The sequence below is a fragment of the Coregonus lavaretus genome (assembly GCF_964263955.1).
Source record: "Coregonus lavaretus genome assembly, contig: HAP1_SCAFFOLD_441, whole genome shotgun sequence".
NCBI lineage: Eukaryota > Metazoa > Chordata > Actinopteri > Salmoniformes > Salmonidae > Coregonus > Coregonus lavaretus.
Window position 1 is genome coordinate 296,558 of NW_028162706.1, and position 15,897 is coordinate 312,454.

At 43.9% G+C, this 15,897-nt stretch overlaps 1 protein-coding gene across 1 annotated transcript in view; it reads left to right on the plus strand.

Annotated features, from left to right (window-relative positions):
- LOC311118997 (fibroblast growth factor 11-like) overlaps positions 1–10,965 on the plus strand; it is a gene marked incomplete at both ends in the record, with an annotated part of 43,815 nt that extends 32,850 nt beyond the window's left edge. Inside the window, 3 exons of the mRNA XM_084193749.1 lie at positions 1,124–1,227; positions 10,400–10,598; positions 10,757–10,965. Coding sequence (XP_084049875.1) covers positions 1,124–1,227; positions 10,400–10,598; positions 10,757–10,965 — 512 coding nt within the window. The remainder of the gene's footprint in view (positions 1–1,123; positions 1,228–10,399; positions 10,599–10,756) is intronic.
- Between the last annotated feature and the right edge of the window lie 4,932 nt (positions 10,966–15,897).

Below are 15,897 nucleotides of genomic sequence, written 5' to 3' on the forward strand. Positions count from 1 at the left end.
GAGAATGGGGAGTGCACATCGGAGACTTATAGATATGCCTACTTTCTTGACATATGATGACATCATTGTAAAATAATAAATAAATAACCACTTGAGATCCTCAAGTACCACTCACTTTGCAGGTTCATTGTTTAATTGAATTGTTTATTGACTTCTAATATGGATTGGATGTATGTATTGACTTTCAATATTAATCTTATTTGATTCCCAAAAGCACCTTTGGAAACTGTCAACAGTGAAAATACACAAGGTATTTGACAAAGATCTTATTCAAATATATTTAGAGATTGGGAAAGCCAGATGCCCCCTCACATACAGCAAGGTCTGCAAATAAACAGACTACACAATCACATGTTGACAAAGACGTTGTGCTTCTTATTGCAACGGGTATAGGTTTCAGAATGGATGTGGATTTGATAATGATATTTAGTTGGCACATTTAAAGTCTATGGAATAAATAATTGTTTTTTTACTTCTCTCATCTCTACTTTCTCTTTTCCACCCGATCTGTCTTCTACTTTCTCCACTCTGTTGTCCTGTACTGATGGTTGCATTGGTTTCTATGTAGAAGAGCTCAGTAACACACCTGAAACCCGGCACACCCCAGAGAGAGTGAGAAGAGACAGGAGAGATAGAGGATGGACTTGTCCTTTCTCTTCCTTCCTCCCGTCTCTGCCCCTTCCATCTATTTCTGTCATCTTTTTGTCACTCCATCCTCTCTGTGGTTCACGCTCTCTTTCATCTCAGTGACATTCTCCCTTGTTTTCTCCCACTATCTCTCTCATATGCTTTCATTCTCTTCCTTTGTGTTTCACCAGTCCTCTTAGCCGTCTTTAGTGAGGTGTTGCACCCAGAGTAGAGCAAGAGTATGACAAACCTGAGGTGACGTGATGATAGCACCTCACTCCATCACCACTCCATATCTCGCTCATGTCACCCTGGCTTAGGCTCAGTGAGGTTGTGACCTTTGTGCCTGGTAGGTTATTCAGAGGTGACACAGCAGCCATATTACTTCCTATAGAAGACAGCCTGGGAAGCTCTTGTTTGCTGCTCTCTGGATTGGTCTAATGTCAGTCTGATGTTCTAATGTTTCTCTCTCCTCCCTCTTTCTGTCTCTCTGCAGCACAGTTCAACTTGATTCCTGTGGGTCTGAGGATCGTGGCGATCCAGGGGGCGAAGACAGGGCTCTACTTGGGCATGAACAGCGAGGGGTACCTCTACACCTCTGTGAGTCCACATGCTCAACAATACATAAACCAGTAGCAACATTGGACAATATGTCTTTTATAGTTATGTTTCTGAGTAAACCTGGGGGAAATGACTGTGTGGCAATAGGCCAGCGCCAGCAATAGAGAAGCGCATTGAATCTTTGATTCTCTAAATGACAGTTATAATGACCATGCAACGGCTGGAACAGCCATATCAAGAGTGGACTGCTGTTGCTAAATCTCCTCAATTATGATCTGTTGTTGCTGTCTGTGGTGCTGAAATGGACTTAAATCTGGAGTTGCACATCCTGTTCCATGGGCTTTGATTCGGCGGTGCAGTTCAGCCACTTAGAAATATATATATATATTTTTTGGCCTGCAGGCATACATTTGCGTTGAATCTGCAATGTACAATTTTGTGGGGGTTGAGGACAGTGTGCAGCTATAGTACAGTGTCTGCACTGAGGATGTACTGTTCAGTGTTGAGTCTCTTTACCGAGCTGAGGTAATGGGGTGTAAGCTCTGTGTGTGATTAAGGATGGAAGGTTACTGTGCCCTGAGCGTCTAGATTGCCACACAACATAAAAACAGCAGAATAACAACAAGGGATTAGCCACTGTGTGACCAATTACCTACACTGTGTTTGGTGCTACAGTAAAGGACATAGAGTAATAGCATTACAGAGTGGTGGAACATTCACTCACTCTCACTGTGTGTGTGTGTGCACCCGTGAGCGTGCGTGTGCATGTCACAGCATGCATTTTTTAAATCACAGCGATACTTCATACATAAAGTCTGTCAGCATACAGTGCATATAGGGCTGACGCATGAACGTTTGGAGAGTCACGGAGAACAATCATTTATTAGTCGTTGGAGCATTGGTGTAAGGTTGTAGCAGCTACACCACTGTGTGTGTGTGTGTGTGTGTGTGTGTGTGTGTGTGTGAGAGAGTGTGAGAGTGTGAGAGAGAGAGAGAGAGAGAGAGAGAGAGAGAGAGAGAGAGAGAGAGAGAGAGAGAGAGAGAGAGAGAGAGAGAGAGAGAGAGAGAGAGAGAGAGAGAGAATATCCCTGAGCTGAAGATTAGCATTCTGCAATGAGAAGGCTTTTGTCTCTTGCCTCTGTGTGAACAGAGAAGAGAAAGGGATTTTCTCCACAGAAGTCAATAGGAGTATAGGGTTCAAAGGGAACACATTCAAAACCCTCAGTAACTCACAGAGGCCTTCTATGGCTCTGTACATCCCTGCAAGCAGACAGACAGAGTTTCTTCCCTTGGAATAGATAACCACAAACACAAAGAGAGAGACAGATGTCTATTTAACCTTGACATGTCTGATGTGTCTGGGTGTCTTTTATACAAGTAGTGTTTTCATGCAACTGTTTCATGAGTGTGTAATGTTATGCTGATGATGTGTAACCTTGTGTGTGTGGTGTGTGTTACAGTCACACACTGGTAAGCTGTTGTTTGTGAGTGTGGATGCATGTATTCTGTTGAGTGACTGTGTGCATGCGTGTGAGCATGTCTGTGTGTGTGTGTAACAGTTGGAGGGGGGGGGGGGTACATGACAGTGCAGACAAATGTTCTCACCGGTGACAAACAAGTTCATCACTGTCACTCAGAGAGGCTGAGGTGAGTGACAACAAGAGACACAGAGGACACTGCCATTGGGGAAAACCTCTGCAGGGCTCTCTCTCACTCTTTCTCTCTCTCTCTCTCTCTCTCTCTCTCTCTCTCTCTCTCTCTCTCTCTCTCTCTCTCTCTCTCTCTCTCTCTCTCTCTCTCTCTCTCTCTCTCTCTCTCTCTCTCTCTCTCTCTCTCGCCTCTCTCTCTCTCTCTCTCTCTGACTTTGATTCTTTGTCCTCCTCTTTTCAAGTCGGCTGTGCATTGCAGTAAAACCTGATCAGCCAGCTTTGTCAGGCTAGTGAAGTGCACAGAGCCCAGGAGGGCAGTAAGGAGCTAATGACAAGGGGGAACTCCGTGTCACAGCTCTGTTGTCTCTGCCATGAGCCTCAGCCTAAGCTAGCCTATACCTGTAGGAGACTCCAGGAAAATGGCTTCCTTCCTAGTAAAAATAGTGCTCAGCTCTGTCCTGACCCATTTTATCATCTGTGTTCTCTGGAAAACCCTCCTGGGCCATGAGAGGGGGGAGATGTGTGAGAGAAGGGGGCCGATTGTGTGTGTGTGTGTGTGTGTGTGTGTGCATGCTCGTGTGTGTGCAAAAGTTAGTGAGTGAGAGAAAGACAGATAGTATGGTGGGTGGGAAGTGGCACAATTGAGAGACTAGATTTCACAGATGCAGTTTTAATGCATGCCAATCAGGCCTCTGAAATGAACCGCAATGATTGCATATTTAATGGGTGTGTTGATGGATGTATGCATACCTTGAATTATAATGTCTTTGATGTAATATATGTTCAGTGCTTTTGTGTATTTGTGTAGTGGTTGATGTGTGTGTGGGCAGGTTTTACACATGTGGTTGTGTATATTTGAGTGAATAATTGTGTTTGTGTATGGTGTCTTTGCTTGTATGAGTAATTGTTATTGTCTGTGTTTAATTGGTTGTGAGGTTATACATATAAATCACTGTAATATGTATGTGGTGCTGTATGTGTGTGTGTGTGTGTGTTTGTCTGTGTGCATGCATCTGTGTGTGTGTGTGTGTGTGTGTGTGTGTGTGTGTGTGAGTGAGTGAGTGAGTGAGTGAGTGAGTGAGTGAGTGAGTGAGTGAGTGAGTGAGTGAGTGAGTGAGTGAGTGAGTGAGTGAGTGAGTGTGAGAGAGAGAGAGAGAGAGAGAGAGAGAGAGAGACCTTTCCTGATGAATGGCTGGGTAGTCCATTCTCCACCTGTGAGGGTTGCATTGAGATGCAGGACAACACAGCCGGCCAGATAGCATCACCTTCATCACAATGGGGGAGAGAGAACAGGAGAGATCTGGAAAACAGGAAAGGGGAAGAAGAGAAGAGTAATGGGGCAAAACGGCAGGGATAGAGAAAGAAGGGATGCGGTAGAGAGAAATGGAATGGAATGATACAAGGGAGATAAGTTGCCAGCCAGGCAGTTAAGTGCACTTAGGGGAAGTAATACTGTGTGCAGGCAGGGTTCCTTCTTTCTACTCATTTATCATTAGCCCAGCACCAAGGCTCTCTGCTAAGATGGTACTAATAAGTAAGAGATGTAGACTTGGTTGCAGCACCAGTGACTGTTGTTGTAGTCTTTCCAGCCATCCAGCATGAGATAGTGTGTACATCTCTGTATGTGTATTGGGTGTGTTGTGAACAAAGAGCTTTGTTTTGACAGATGTATCACGGCTGTGTAATTTACCTGAGCCTACGAGAAAGACCACTGCTGATCTAATGACACACAGAGACATCACAAGTACACTATCTCCCTCCATTCTCTCTCTCCTATGAAAGGGATATTGAAAGGGGGATGACAAATTGAGGTATGAAGGGATGAGAGGTGGATGGTTGGTCACCTCTGTTGCTCCCCTGCATGTGAATCACATCAACAGAGACTGTCAATCAACCGAGAGATGAGTGTACAGTAGGCAGTAGACTCCACTACACATCCCCTAGCCCCAACTCACTCTGCTCCTAGCTATCACTCACACAATATGACATCATACCAGGCTGTGGCATCATAAACCATAGAGAAGGGCCATGTAGTTATGGTGACAGAGGACCATCTGCATGGCTCACATGCTGACTACACAGGCCACGCGCGTGCGTGTGCCATCGCTTGCATGTTGATTTTGTCCATCCACACCAGACGCGATCTGGGCACGCAGGTTAAAAAATACCAAAATCAACTGTGAATCACCTATATTAATTTTGGGGCAGGTCGAAACACACATGAAACATTCATGGATATTTAGCTAGCTTGTCCTGGGAGATGAACATTGGGTTGTTATTTTACCTGACATGCATATGGTCCTCTTTTTAGCTGGTTCTTTGTAGATTTTTGACCCGGAGTCATACAAAATGATTAATCCACAGATAAAAAGGGAAACCTAGTTTGTTTTTAGTTATTTATCTTTAATTCATCTCTCCTCATTTGTCTTTCAAGCATCCACGTGGGTTTGTATCTTCCTGATAACCAATTAGGAGGGGACTTGCAGCATGTGGCACATCTCAAATAGAAACAAGCTCTATTTTAGCGCTGGCTACGCAGACGCTCGTTCATGCGTGCGAGTGGTGTGGGTGAAATGATTGAACAACATGTATGTGTAAATGTATTTTGCAACGCTCGTGCATGCAACGTGACCCCTGTTAACCCCTCTCTTTAAGGGCCATGAAAATAATTTGCCCCCTTTCTTATTTTATTTATTTTTGCGTATTTTTGATACTGAATGTTATCAGATCTTCAACCAAAACCTAATATTAGATAAAGGGAACCTGAGTTTAAAAACAACTAAAAAATATATATAAATATATTTTTTTATATATTAACTAAGTTATGCAACACCCAATTCCTCTGTGTGAAAAAGTAATTGCCCCCTTACACTCAATAACTGGTTGTGCCACCTTTAGCTGCAATGACTGCAACCAAATGCCTCCTGTAGTTGTTGATCAGTCTCTCACATCACTGTGGAGGAATTTTGGCCCACTCTTGCATGCAGAACTGCTTTACCTCAGCGACATTAGTGGGTTTTCAAGCAGGAACTGCTCGTTTCAAGTCCTGCCACAACATCTCAATTGAGATTAGGTCTGGACTTTGACTAGGCCATTCCAAAACTTCTAAATTGTTGCTTTTTAACCATTTTCATGTAGACTTGATTCTGTGTTTTGGATCATTGTCTTGCTGCATGACCCAGCTGCGCTTCAGCTTCATCTTACAGACGGATGGCCTGACATTCTCCTGTAGAATGATTTGATACAGAGCAGAATTCATGGATCCTTCTATTAAGGCAAGTCGTCCCGGTCCTGAGGCAGCAAAGCATCCCCAAACCATCACACTACCACCACCATGCTTGGTCTTTGGTATGAGGTTCTTAATGTGGAATGCAGGGTTTGGTTTTCGCCAGACATAATGGGATCCATCTCGTCACAAATGTTGACTCAAAAGTTTCCCAAAAAACACCTGGAAGCACCTGGATGATCATCAAGACTTGGAAGAATGTTCTATGGACAGATGAGTCAAAAGTTACACTTTTTGGATGATATGGGTCCCATTATGCCTGGCGAAAACCAAACACTGCAGTTCTGCATAGAGCAGTGGGCCAAAATTCCTCCACAGCGACGTGAGAAACTGATCAACAACTACAGGAATCTTTTGGTTGGAGTCATTGCAGCTAAAGGTGGCACAACCAGTTATTGAGCATAAAGGGGCAATTACTATTTCACACAGGGGCATTGGGTGTTGCATACATTTGTTTATGAAATAAATGAAATAAGTATATAGGTTTTGGTTGAAGATTTGATAACATTCAGTATCAAAAATATGCAAAAGTAGAGAAAATTAGAAAGGGGGCAAATACTTTTTCACAGCACTGTATGCCTTCTTAACTTATGTAATGGGCCATGGCACAGAACATCTGCACCTGGTTCTAAAAACATTAACAACGTGTGCTGGTGTCCCCCGCCTCTGCACACTCCGAAACACACATACAACCCGACACACACACACACACACACACACACACAGAGGAAATACCCAATAGGAGCGTCAGTGAAAGTTTTGAGGGGGGTTGCTGCTACAGCGTTAATGCAGCACCATGGAAATATGGTGTGATTACTGCAGCTAGGCAGATTTCACAGCACCTCCTAGATTACCCGGGACTGCTGGGGATGGTCAACAGACCCAGGCAGGGCTGCCTAATGTGTCATTACGACCCCTGCTGGCAATAGAGAGCACTACACCAAGGAAACAGGACCTCGGTCTCACAATGAGCCCAACACATACTGTATTTTACTCTCCCATCATATTTACTAAGCATTTGCACTAGTGCAAGAGGTGATTTACTTATCAGAGAAGAACAGACAAAGCAGAGGTGGCAGGAAGTGATAAAGATTACATTTTGTCATGTGAAAGAAGGAGGTTTGAATGTGAGAATCTCAATTGCATACTCCTCGCGTCTTCTGCCCTCTCTCCCCACCACCTTCTCAAAGCCCATGGGAGGAGAAGGTCAGAGAGGCGGGACCTCTGGCTTTCTCATCCAATGGGTTTTGAGAAGGAGGCGAGGAGAGAGGAATATGCCATTGAGATTCTCCTTATGAATCTGCATGAATAGCCCTGACTGCATGAATGGCTGATGGGTGAGGAAGAGGTACCAGTTACACCAATGTTTCTGAAAGGTTGTGTAAACATTGTTGAGTTTAGCTAGTAGCTAACTGGTGTGCTAGCCCCTGGCCTGAGTCCTTGGACTGACTAGTGGAGAGGAGAGCCACGTAGCGAAATGTATGGTGGCGCTAGGAGTTAAGCTTCCTGGAGCAGGTAGAATAGATGTAATCAGACACTGAGGGAGGAGGAGGAGGAGGAGGAGAAAGGAGTGGGGGAGGAGGGGTGAGGAGAAGGTCAGGACACTGCTCTGCATGATAAAGAGGTTCTTCCCGTCCTCAGGATTCTCTGCACGGACACTGGATATTACCTCTCTCGCCAGCTTTCATTAGAATTCATTCTGGCTGCAGATGCAGGGAAAGGAGGCTGCCCGAGTCAGTCAATAAGTCACCAGTGAAGGATGAGATTTTTATTTCATTTTATATAAGCATTCATCTTTAAATGAAAATGTCCCCCCTTCTACGCTTAAAAAGGATGACCCTCCCTATCATGTTCCACACACACTCAGCAATTGTTTACTCCACTGGTGGTTCTAAAGGTGGACTCAAATGTAGGGGCTAATATTCAGTGGAAGTTCAAAGGTCACTTTGTGGGGGGGGGGGGGGGGGGTGTTCTTCCATTCTACAGAGATAGATAGTAGATTACCTGAGTCCTTGAGGCTGACTCATGGATTAAAGGCATGGTAATTACAGAAGCTAGGTTGTGTGAGATTAGTTATAGCAGCCATGGTAGCTGAGTTGGATGTTATCAGGATGATTAGTTCAGGGGTTTAGCGGTGGGTTATGATGAGGGTACTTCCTCTCTGCTGACGTCTTTCCAGGAAACATCAGGAGACATCCTGCTAACATATGCTGTTAGATAGACGTCATAATGAGGATGTGAGTTATAATTTGGCTCATTCCACAGGATCTATTGAGGATTATATGTGGATTATCGTCAGGGTCATTTCAGAAGTCAACTGGTGGGTTTTCGTGAGGGTATAATTTCAGAGAGCAAGTTGTGTTATCATGAGGGTCATTTCAGAATAGAAGGTTATCTAGGTCTTAGTAATGGGTTATCTAGAACAATTTCAAGAAATTGTACAGAATTATATAGAGCCATTATTGAATGGAACTCCCTTCCATCTCATATTGCTCAAATGAACAGCAGTCCTGGTTTCAAAAAACAGATACAGCAACACCTCACGGCACAACGCCTCTCCCATATTTGACCTAGATATTTTGTGTGTATGTATTGATATGTAGGCTATGTGTGCCGTTTTTAAATGTATGTAGTTCTGTCCTTGAGCTGTTCTTGTCTATTAATGTTCTGTATTATGTAATGTTTCCTGTTCTGTGTAGACCACAGGAAGAGTATCTGTGGCTTTCGCAACAGCTAATGGGGATCCTAATAAAATACCAAAAACCCTCTCTATTCCTCTCTCCCTCTCCAGCCTGATTAATAATGAATGAAGCAGATCATCTATCAATCTCCTGTGTGTGTGAAAGAACAGCTTAAGATATCAAACCTGACAGAAGACCTATAAATAACTCTGTTATCTGGAGGGCTGGGGGTGGAATTTACCTATAGAGGGTGGCTCAGGTGGTCCGGAGGCACGATAGAGAACACAGGTCGGGTGGTCCGGAGGTACGATGGAGAAAACGGGTTGAGGGAAACTGAGAAAGGCTATGAGAGCGTGGCGGAGCGAGGTGGAGGTATGGTACCACGTGGAGATGCAGCATGTGATTGACTTTCCCAGACATGCACAGCACCTTGAAGGTGAGAGGTGATGATCTGTGAGCGTGTGACCATGGAGCTCCTTCATCCCTAACGAGTCCACTACTGACTCCTTAATGCCCCTCTTATTGCCGACTCGTCCTCCTCCAGTCCTCCACCAGAGAAAGTCTCCAGTCAGCTGTTTCTGCCCTGCTGCTCTCACTAAATAAATCGTGAAGATTGGGTTTGCTTTCTGACAGGGGAAGGAGGCTGACGGTGACTAAGAGAGATGTATACCTGTCGCTAGTGGTTACAATCACCAGGCAACATTATGCAGGGTTTAGTGGTCCTTATGTTAGTGCTGGAGGTAGGGGGGTTAAACACTGATGTGGGGACTGGGGAGATGTTCTAAAAGCCAATAACTGGGTTCTAATGTCGAGTTTCCATCTGAGATTTACCCCAGTGTTTTACCCAAAAGGCTCAGACTTTTCTGTTTCCATCTACCATGGCCGGCACCCGTGTCTCACTGGGCCATGGCTTCGGCGGACCTGCTCTAACTTGGAGACACCTTCTCACAAAGCAACAGTAGTTGTTGATTCTGCTCGCCCCAAGTTTCTGGTCGCCCCAAGGAAACACCATAACACTAGAGCTAACATTAACATAAGACACTGGGGACACACTGGTGTGGGGTAAGTCTTAGGTGGAGGTGCAACATAACTGTTGGATAAGCTCCAGCTTTGGAGGGGGTGGGTGCTGCTATGTGCATTCACTTTCAGCGAGTATTAGAGTGTGTGAGTGCTCTGTATTTAATTTTGAATTTGAAGGTTGAAAGGGACTTCCATCTGAACCATTTATTCCGCCTCCGTGCTTTCATGTATTTCCAAAATAACTGCATGTGTGTTTTTGTGTGTGTATTTATTGATTTGCATACTATGTGCGTGTATTTGTAGGTATGTGTCAATCTTTTGTTTATGTGGGAGAGTTTCCCAGTGGTTTATTTCTTCCACTGTACCTTAGAGGGCTGTGTTAAGTTTATACCACCCCTTCCATTCCCTTTAGACACAGCTCTCTTAATGAATATGTTTTTCACTGAGCGTGTGTGTGCCTACAGTATGTGTGAGCACATACTATGCATACATTGGAATGTCTGTTTGTGTTTCTGGGTTGGCTTAATGGGTATAGTAGTTCCTCTCATGATGTTTGTTTTGTTTGTTCTCTTTAGGAACACTTCACTCCAGAGTGTAAGTTCAAGGAGAGTGTGTTTGAGAACTACTACGTGACCTACTCCTCCATGCTCTACCGCCAGAGCCAGTCGGGCCGCTCCTGGTATATCGGTATCAACCGCGACGGACAGGTTATGAAGGGCAACCGGGTGAAGAAGACCAAAGGAGCCGCACACTTCCTGCCTAAAGTTATAGAAGGTTGGTCACGTGCCCTCCTGTCCAAGCTGGGCTGAATTTTTGAGAGGAACAAATAAGACAGGGCTATATCAGAAACGTATTAAGTTATCATAGACGTCGCATTAGGCTTATGTTCACCACTGGACACTCTTCAACTGTTTCTCTCTTCTGCTCCACAGTTGCCATGTATAAGGAACCATCGCTACACGAGCTAGTCAACGAACAGAAAGAAAAAGACAAGGAAAAAGAGAAAGAAAAAGAGAAAGAAAGAGATAAAGACAGCCCTTCCCGGAAGACAGTGAAGATGTCAGAACAACATCACGAAATAACATTCTCCATCAAGAACTGCAGGAAAGAGAAAAAAGCCCCCAAGGCTGACGCCTCGTAGCATAGGGCACCTAGGGGAGGGGAGGAGCAGCAGTGACACTGAGAACTCAATGGGGACTCAATCACCGATCATGCACTTGGGCTGGCTGGAGGATTGGCCCTCATAGGCCCCCTTTACCAGAAGTGCACTGGGCTGCACCATGCTGAAGGGTCAGGGGTCAACAGCTCACCAGTTCTGGTTCTGGGAGGGATTCCTCTCACCTGTCACCAGAAAGAGAGATGGACCAGGGCCCGAGTAAGCATCACCACCCTTCCTTCTTGTCAATCACCTCTATCCCTCCTCCTCTATTACACTCACTACCAAAAGCACAGCCTGTGTCATATCTCTGTAATTGATCTACTGCCCTCCATCACCTGTCTCAATTTTCAGAAATCACCTGCCCTCGCCCACACACAGTAATTTCTAATCAGTGTATTTTGATGTATGTGCGTGCGATTGTGTGTGTGTATGTTTGAGAAAAAGTGTGTAACACTAATCACTTTATGTAATGGCAATCACCATCTGCCCACCTGCAAATCAAACACTCCACAGCTGGACGTGGGCCATCAAAATTATGTTTTATTGGACAACATCAGGGGGATCTATTGATATTTGATAGTAGGGCTGTCTGTTGAACTGCAGTCAGCCAATCAATTTCAAAAAGGCCAAATTTTCTGGTGAAAGAGAAAAGTCAAGCAAGCTCTTTTGGGATCAGAGATATTTACAGGCTACAGGCTAACTTTTTCAGTGAGCAGCCTTTTCTATCTCACTCTTTCATAGTCCATTTCTCCTTTGATCAATCACAATGAGGAAGGTAATGGAGGGAACTGAAGAAGTTTATAATATTAAATCATGAGGATGATGGAAAGGATGATAATGAGGACAATGATAATGATGATGATAATGATGATGACAATTATGATGGTTACGGTGATTATGGTGATAATAATGATTCAACTACTGTATATCTTTGCAATAAGCTCACAGACAAAATAAGGAGACAGACATTTCAGGGTATTCCAATATCTGAAGCTGATAGCCATTTGCTCTTCGGGAGCCATGAAAGCACCAAGTCCAAATGACTATTAGAACCCTGACTGGTACATGACTGCCATGTGTGGCCCACATAACAGTAGCCTGACTGGTACATGACTGCCATGTGTGGCCCACATAACAGTAGCCTGACTGGTACATGACTGCCATGTGTGGCCCACATAACAGTAGCCTGACTGGTACATGACTACCATGTGTGGCCCACATAACAGTAGCCTGACTGGTACATGACTGCCATGTGTGGCCCACATAACAGTAGCCTGACTGGTACATGACTGCCATGTGTGGCCCACATAACAGTAGCCTGACTGGTACATGACTGCCATGTGTGGCCCACATAACAGTAGCCTGACTGGTACATGACTGCCATGTGTGGCCCACATAACAGTAGCCTGACTGGTACATGACTGCCATGTGTGGCCCACATAACAGTAGCCTGACTGGTACATGACTGCCATGTGTGGCCCACATAACAGTAGCCTGACTGGTACATGACTGCCATGTGTGGCCCACATAACAGTAGCCTGACTGGTACATGACTGCCATGTGTGGCCCACATAACAGTAGCCTGACTGGTACATGACTGCCACGTGTGGCCCACATAACAGTAGCCTGACTGGTACATGACTGCCATGTGTGGCCCACATAACAGTAGCCTGACTGGTACATGACTGCCATGTGTGGCCCACATAACAGTAGCCTGACAGAGATGATTTCAGATTGGGCTCAGCAGGCTGACTCTGAGCATGTGACAGAGTGATGGAGCTAAATGCCCTCTATCCCCAAAATGAGGCTATATTGTTATGACGCAACTCTTTGAAGGTTCTTTCCAGGGGATTTTATGGAATACAGCCATAATTGCTTAAATTATTAGCTTAAATTTATGTAAAATGTTTTAACATGGTTTGTACAGGTTTGAGTCTCCGTCAGAGCTGGGCTGTGTTAAAAAAGAAACAGTCAGCATTTTATACAAGTGAGTGAGATAGTGACAGTGGTTATGAATGTTCATGCTTAAAAAACTCCCAATTGCCAGTCTCCCTAACTCACCTTGTGGTGCTCATAATTCACTAAACTATTTCAGATAAGGATTGGACCTAAAGAAGTGTTACTGCTAGATCTGATTAAATTCTCTGTCACCTGAAAGATAGTGCTAGTGACCGCTGAGTGTATCCTTTGCTTGGCAACTGTTGTCGACATAAAGCAGAGTTTAAAGCTAACATCAAAGCCTGAGGAGGCTCTGAGCTGGAGCACACAGATATACGAGACTTTCTGATAGTCTGGATGAGTTTTTATAAGACACAGCTGGAGCACCTACTTGCTATTCTAAAGACATCTCACTGCTTATCCACTCACCAGAGTTATCAAATCACCACAGAGGAATCTACTCGCAAATATGGATGTCTTTGTGTGCGTGGCTGTTTGTGATTGTGTTCTTCTCCCAGTGTATGGATGTTTGTGGGAATATGTGAGTTTATTTCGGGAGTGCATAGTGTGTGTGTCCGTGTTTGTGCAAGTGTGTGTTTCTATGTGTTGAGTGGGAGGTGACTTCTACAATGTCCTTCATACTGGACAAGTGGCACTGTGAGGGGTGTCTTAGTGATGTCCTTCTCTGAGGAGATTACATTTGGGTGACAAGTGGCCACCTTTCAAACACAGCACTGCCACTGCATTGTTATTGGCCTGAGAGTGCTGCAGATAGCAATGGGCAATAACATCTGAAACAAATCATGGACATAACAGTACAACATACACAGGAACATCCTGGTGTACAGAAGGCTGCTTTTCTAAGCATGGGGATGTGTGCAGTAAAATGCCCAAAGGCATTGATGCGTAGCTTGTTCCTGCCATGGCGGCTGTGCTGTCAGAGTGAGATAGCAGGGGTGCTCTGTGTGACCAGCTCCTGTCCTGTCTAGTGGGTCACTGAGAGGGGATGGCAACACAAGTGAGCTTGTAGTCCCTTAGAGAGCTCCGCTATAAGAAAAACGCAATAGCAGTGGACTACTTGTAAATATGTTACACAACATTACAGAAGATGAGGAAAAAACACAGAGAGGGAGAATACATAATGAGAATGTTACATGTTCCCAAAATGTGCAGAATGTGGGAAGGATGTTTTTGGCATGTTATTGAGGATGAGAGTATGTCTGAGATGGTCTAGAGAATGTTCTAAGAGGGTATGAGTATGTAGGCAGTTGTTGAGATACAGTCATGTTTTAAATTATCAAGCCTGTTTTTGGGGATGTAGATTATCTGAGAAGATTTTTTGGTTAGACTTAATATTAGGGAATGAGGGTTCCTTGCTGAGTTCTAATGTATGAGGAGGAAACTTCACTAGTTCTGAGATAGAATGTAAGGCAGAGAAAGTTAGCAAGTTCTGAGAAAGAATGTGAGGCAGAGAAGGTTTACTATGAGAAAGAGGAAGTCAATGAGAGTCAAATTAAGTTCAATAGTTTTGAAATAGAATGTGAGGCAGAGAAAGAGGAAGTCACTTAGTATCAAAGGAATTTCAATAGTTCTGAGATAGAATGTGAGGCAGAGAAAGTTCTAAGAAATAATGTGAGGCAGATAAAGTTCTGAGAAAGTGCACTAGTTCTGAGAAAGAAAGTAAGACAAAGGAAGTTCAATTGTTCTGAGATAGAATGTGAGGCAGATAAAGTTTACTATCAGAAAGAGGAAGTCAATGAGAGTCAAAGAAAGTTAAATCGTTTTTAAATACAATGTGAGGCAGAAAAAGTTAACACGTTTTGTGATAGAAAGTGAAGCAGAGAAAGAGGAAGTCACTTAGAGCCAAAGGAAGTTAAATAGTTCTGAGATAGAATGTGATGCAGAGAAAGTTCACTAGTTCTGAAAAAGAATGTTGGACAGAGAAAGTTCTAAGAAATAATGTGAGGCAGAGAAAGTTCTGAGATAGAATGTAAGGCAAAGAAAGTTCACTATTTCTGAGAAAGAATGTGAAACAGAGGTTCACTAGTTCTGAAATAGAATGTAAGGCAGAGAAAGTTCACTAGTTCTGAGAAAGAATGTGAGGCAGAGAAAGTTATGAGATAGAATGTGAGGCAGAGAAAGTTCACTAGTTCTGAGAAAGAATGTGAGGCAGAGAAAGTTATGAGATAGAATGTGAGGCAGAGAAAGTTCACTAGTTCTGAGAAAGAATGTGAGGCAGAGAATGTTATGAGATAGAATGTGAGGCAGAGAAAGTTTACTAGTTCTGAGAAACAATGTGAGGCAGAGAAAGTTCACTAGTTTTGAGGTAGAATGTGAGACAAAGTGGTTCACTAGTTCTGGAATAGAATGTGAGGCAAAGTTCACTAGTTGAATGTGAGGCAGTGAAAGTTCACTAGTTCTGATATTAAAAGTTATATTAAATGTGAAGCAGGACTCTTTGGTTCTGATATTGAGAGTACGCCAGAGAGATCTTTACCTGGTTGAGGGAGAAATAATGTATTGGCTATCATAAAGTAAGGCAAAGAGAGCTCTTTTCTTAATTAGAGCAGAATTTAAGGCAGAGCAGGTCCCACGAGGGGAGGGGGAGGGGTAGTGATGTTGAGAATACAAAGACGGATGTGGTTCACACACGCCCGCTCATGTCCGCTTTGAAGTCACATTCCATTTCCTGCCCAATCTCCCCAAACAGTGTCCTATATGTCTACTGCCCATTAACCTTCCCTCTACACACTGTGTGCTTGTATGTGTGTGTGCGTTCGTTTGCACATGTGTGTCTGTGTGGGTGTGTGAAAGAGTGACTGAGTGAGTGTAATGACCTACCTGTATGTGTGTATGAGTGTGTGAGAGAGAAAAAGGAGAGAAAGAGAGAGGGGGAAAGAAAGAAAGAAAGAAAGAAAGAAAGAAAGAAAGAAAGAAAGAAAGAAAGAAAGAAAGAAAGAAAGAAAGAAAGAAAGA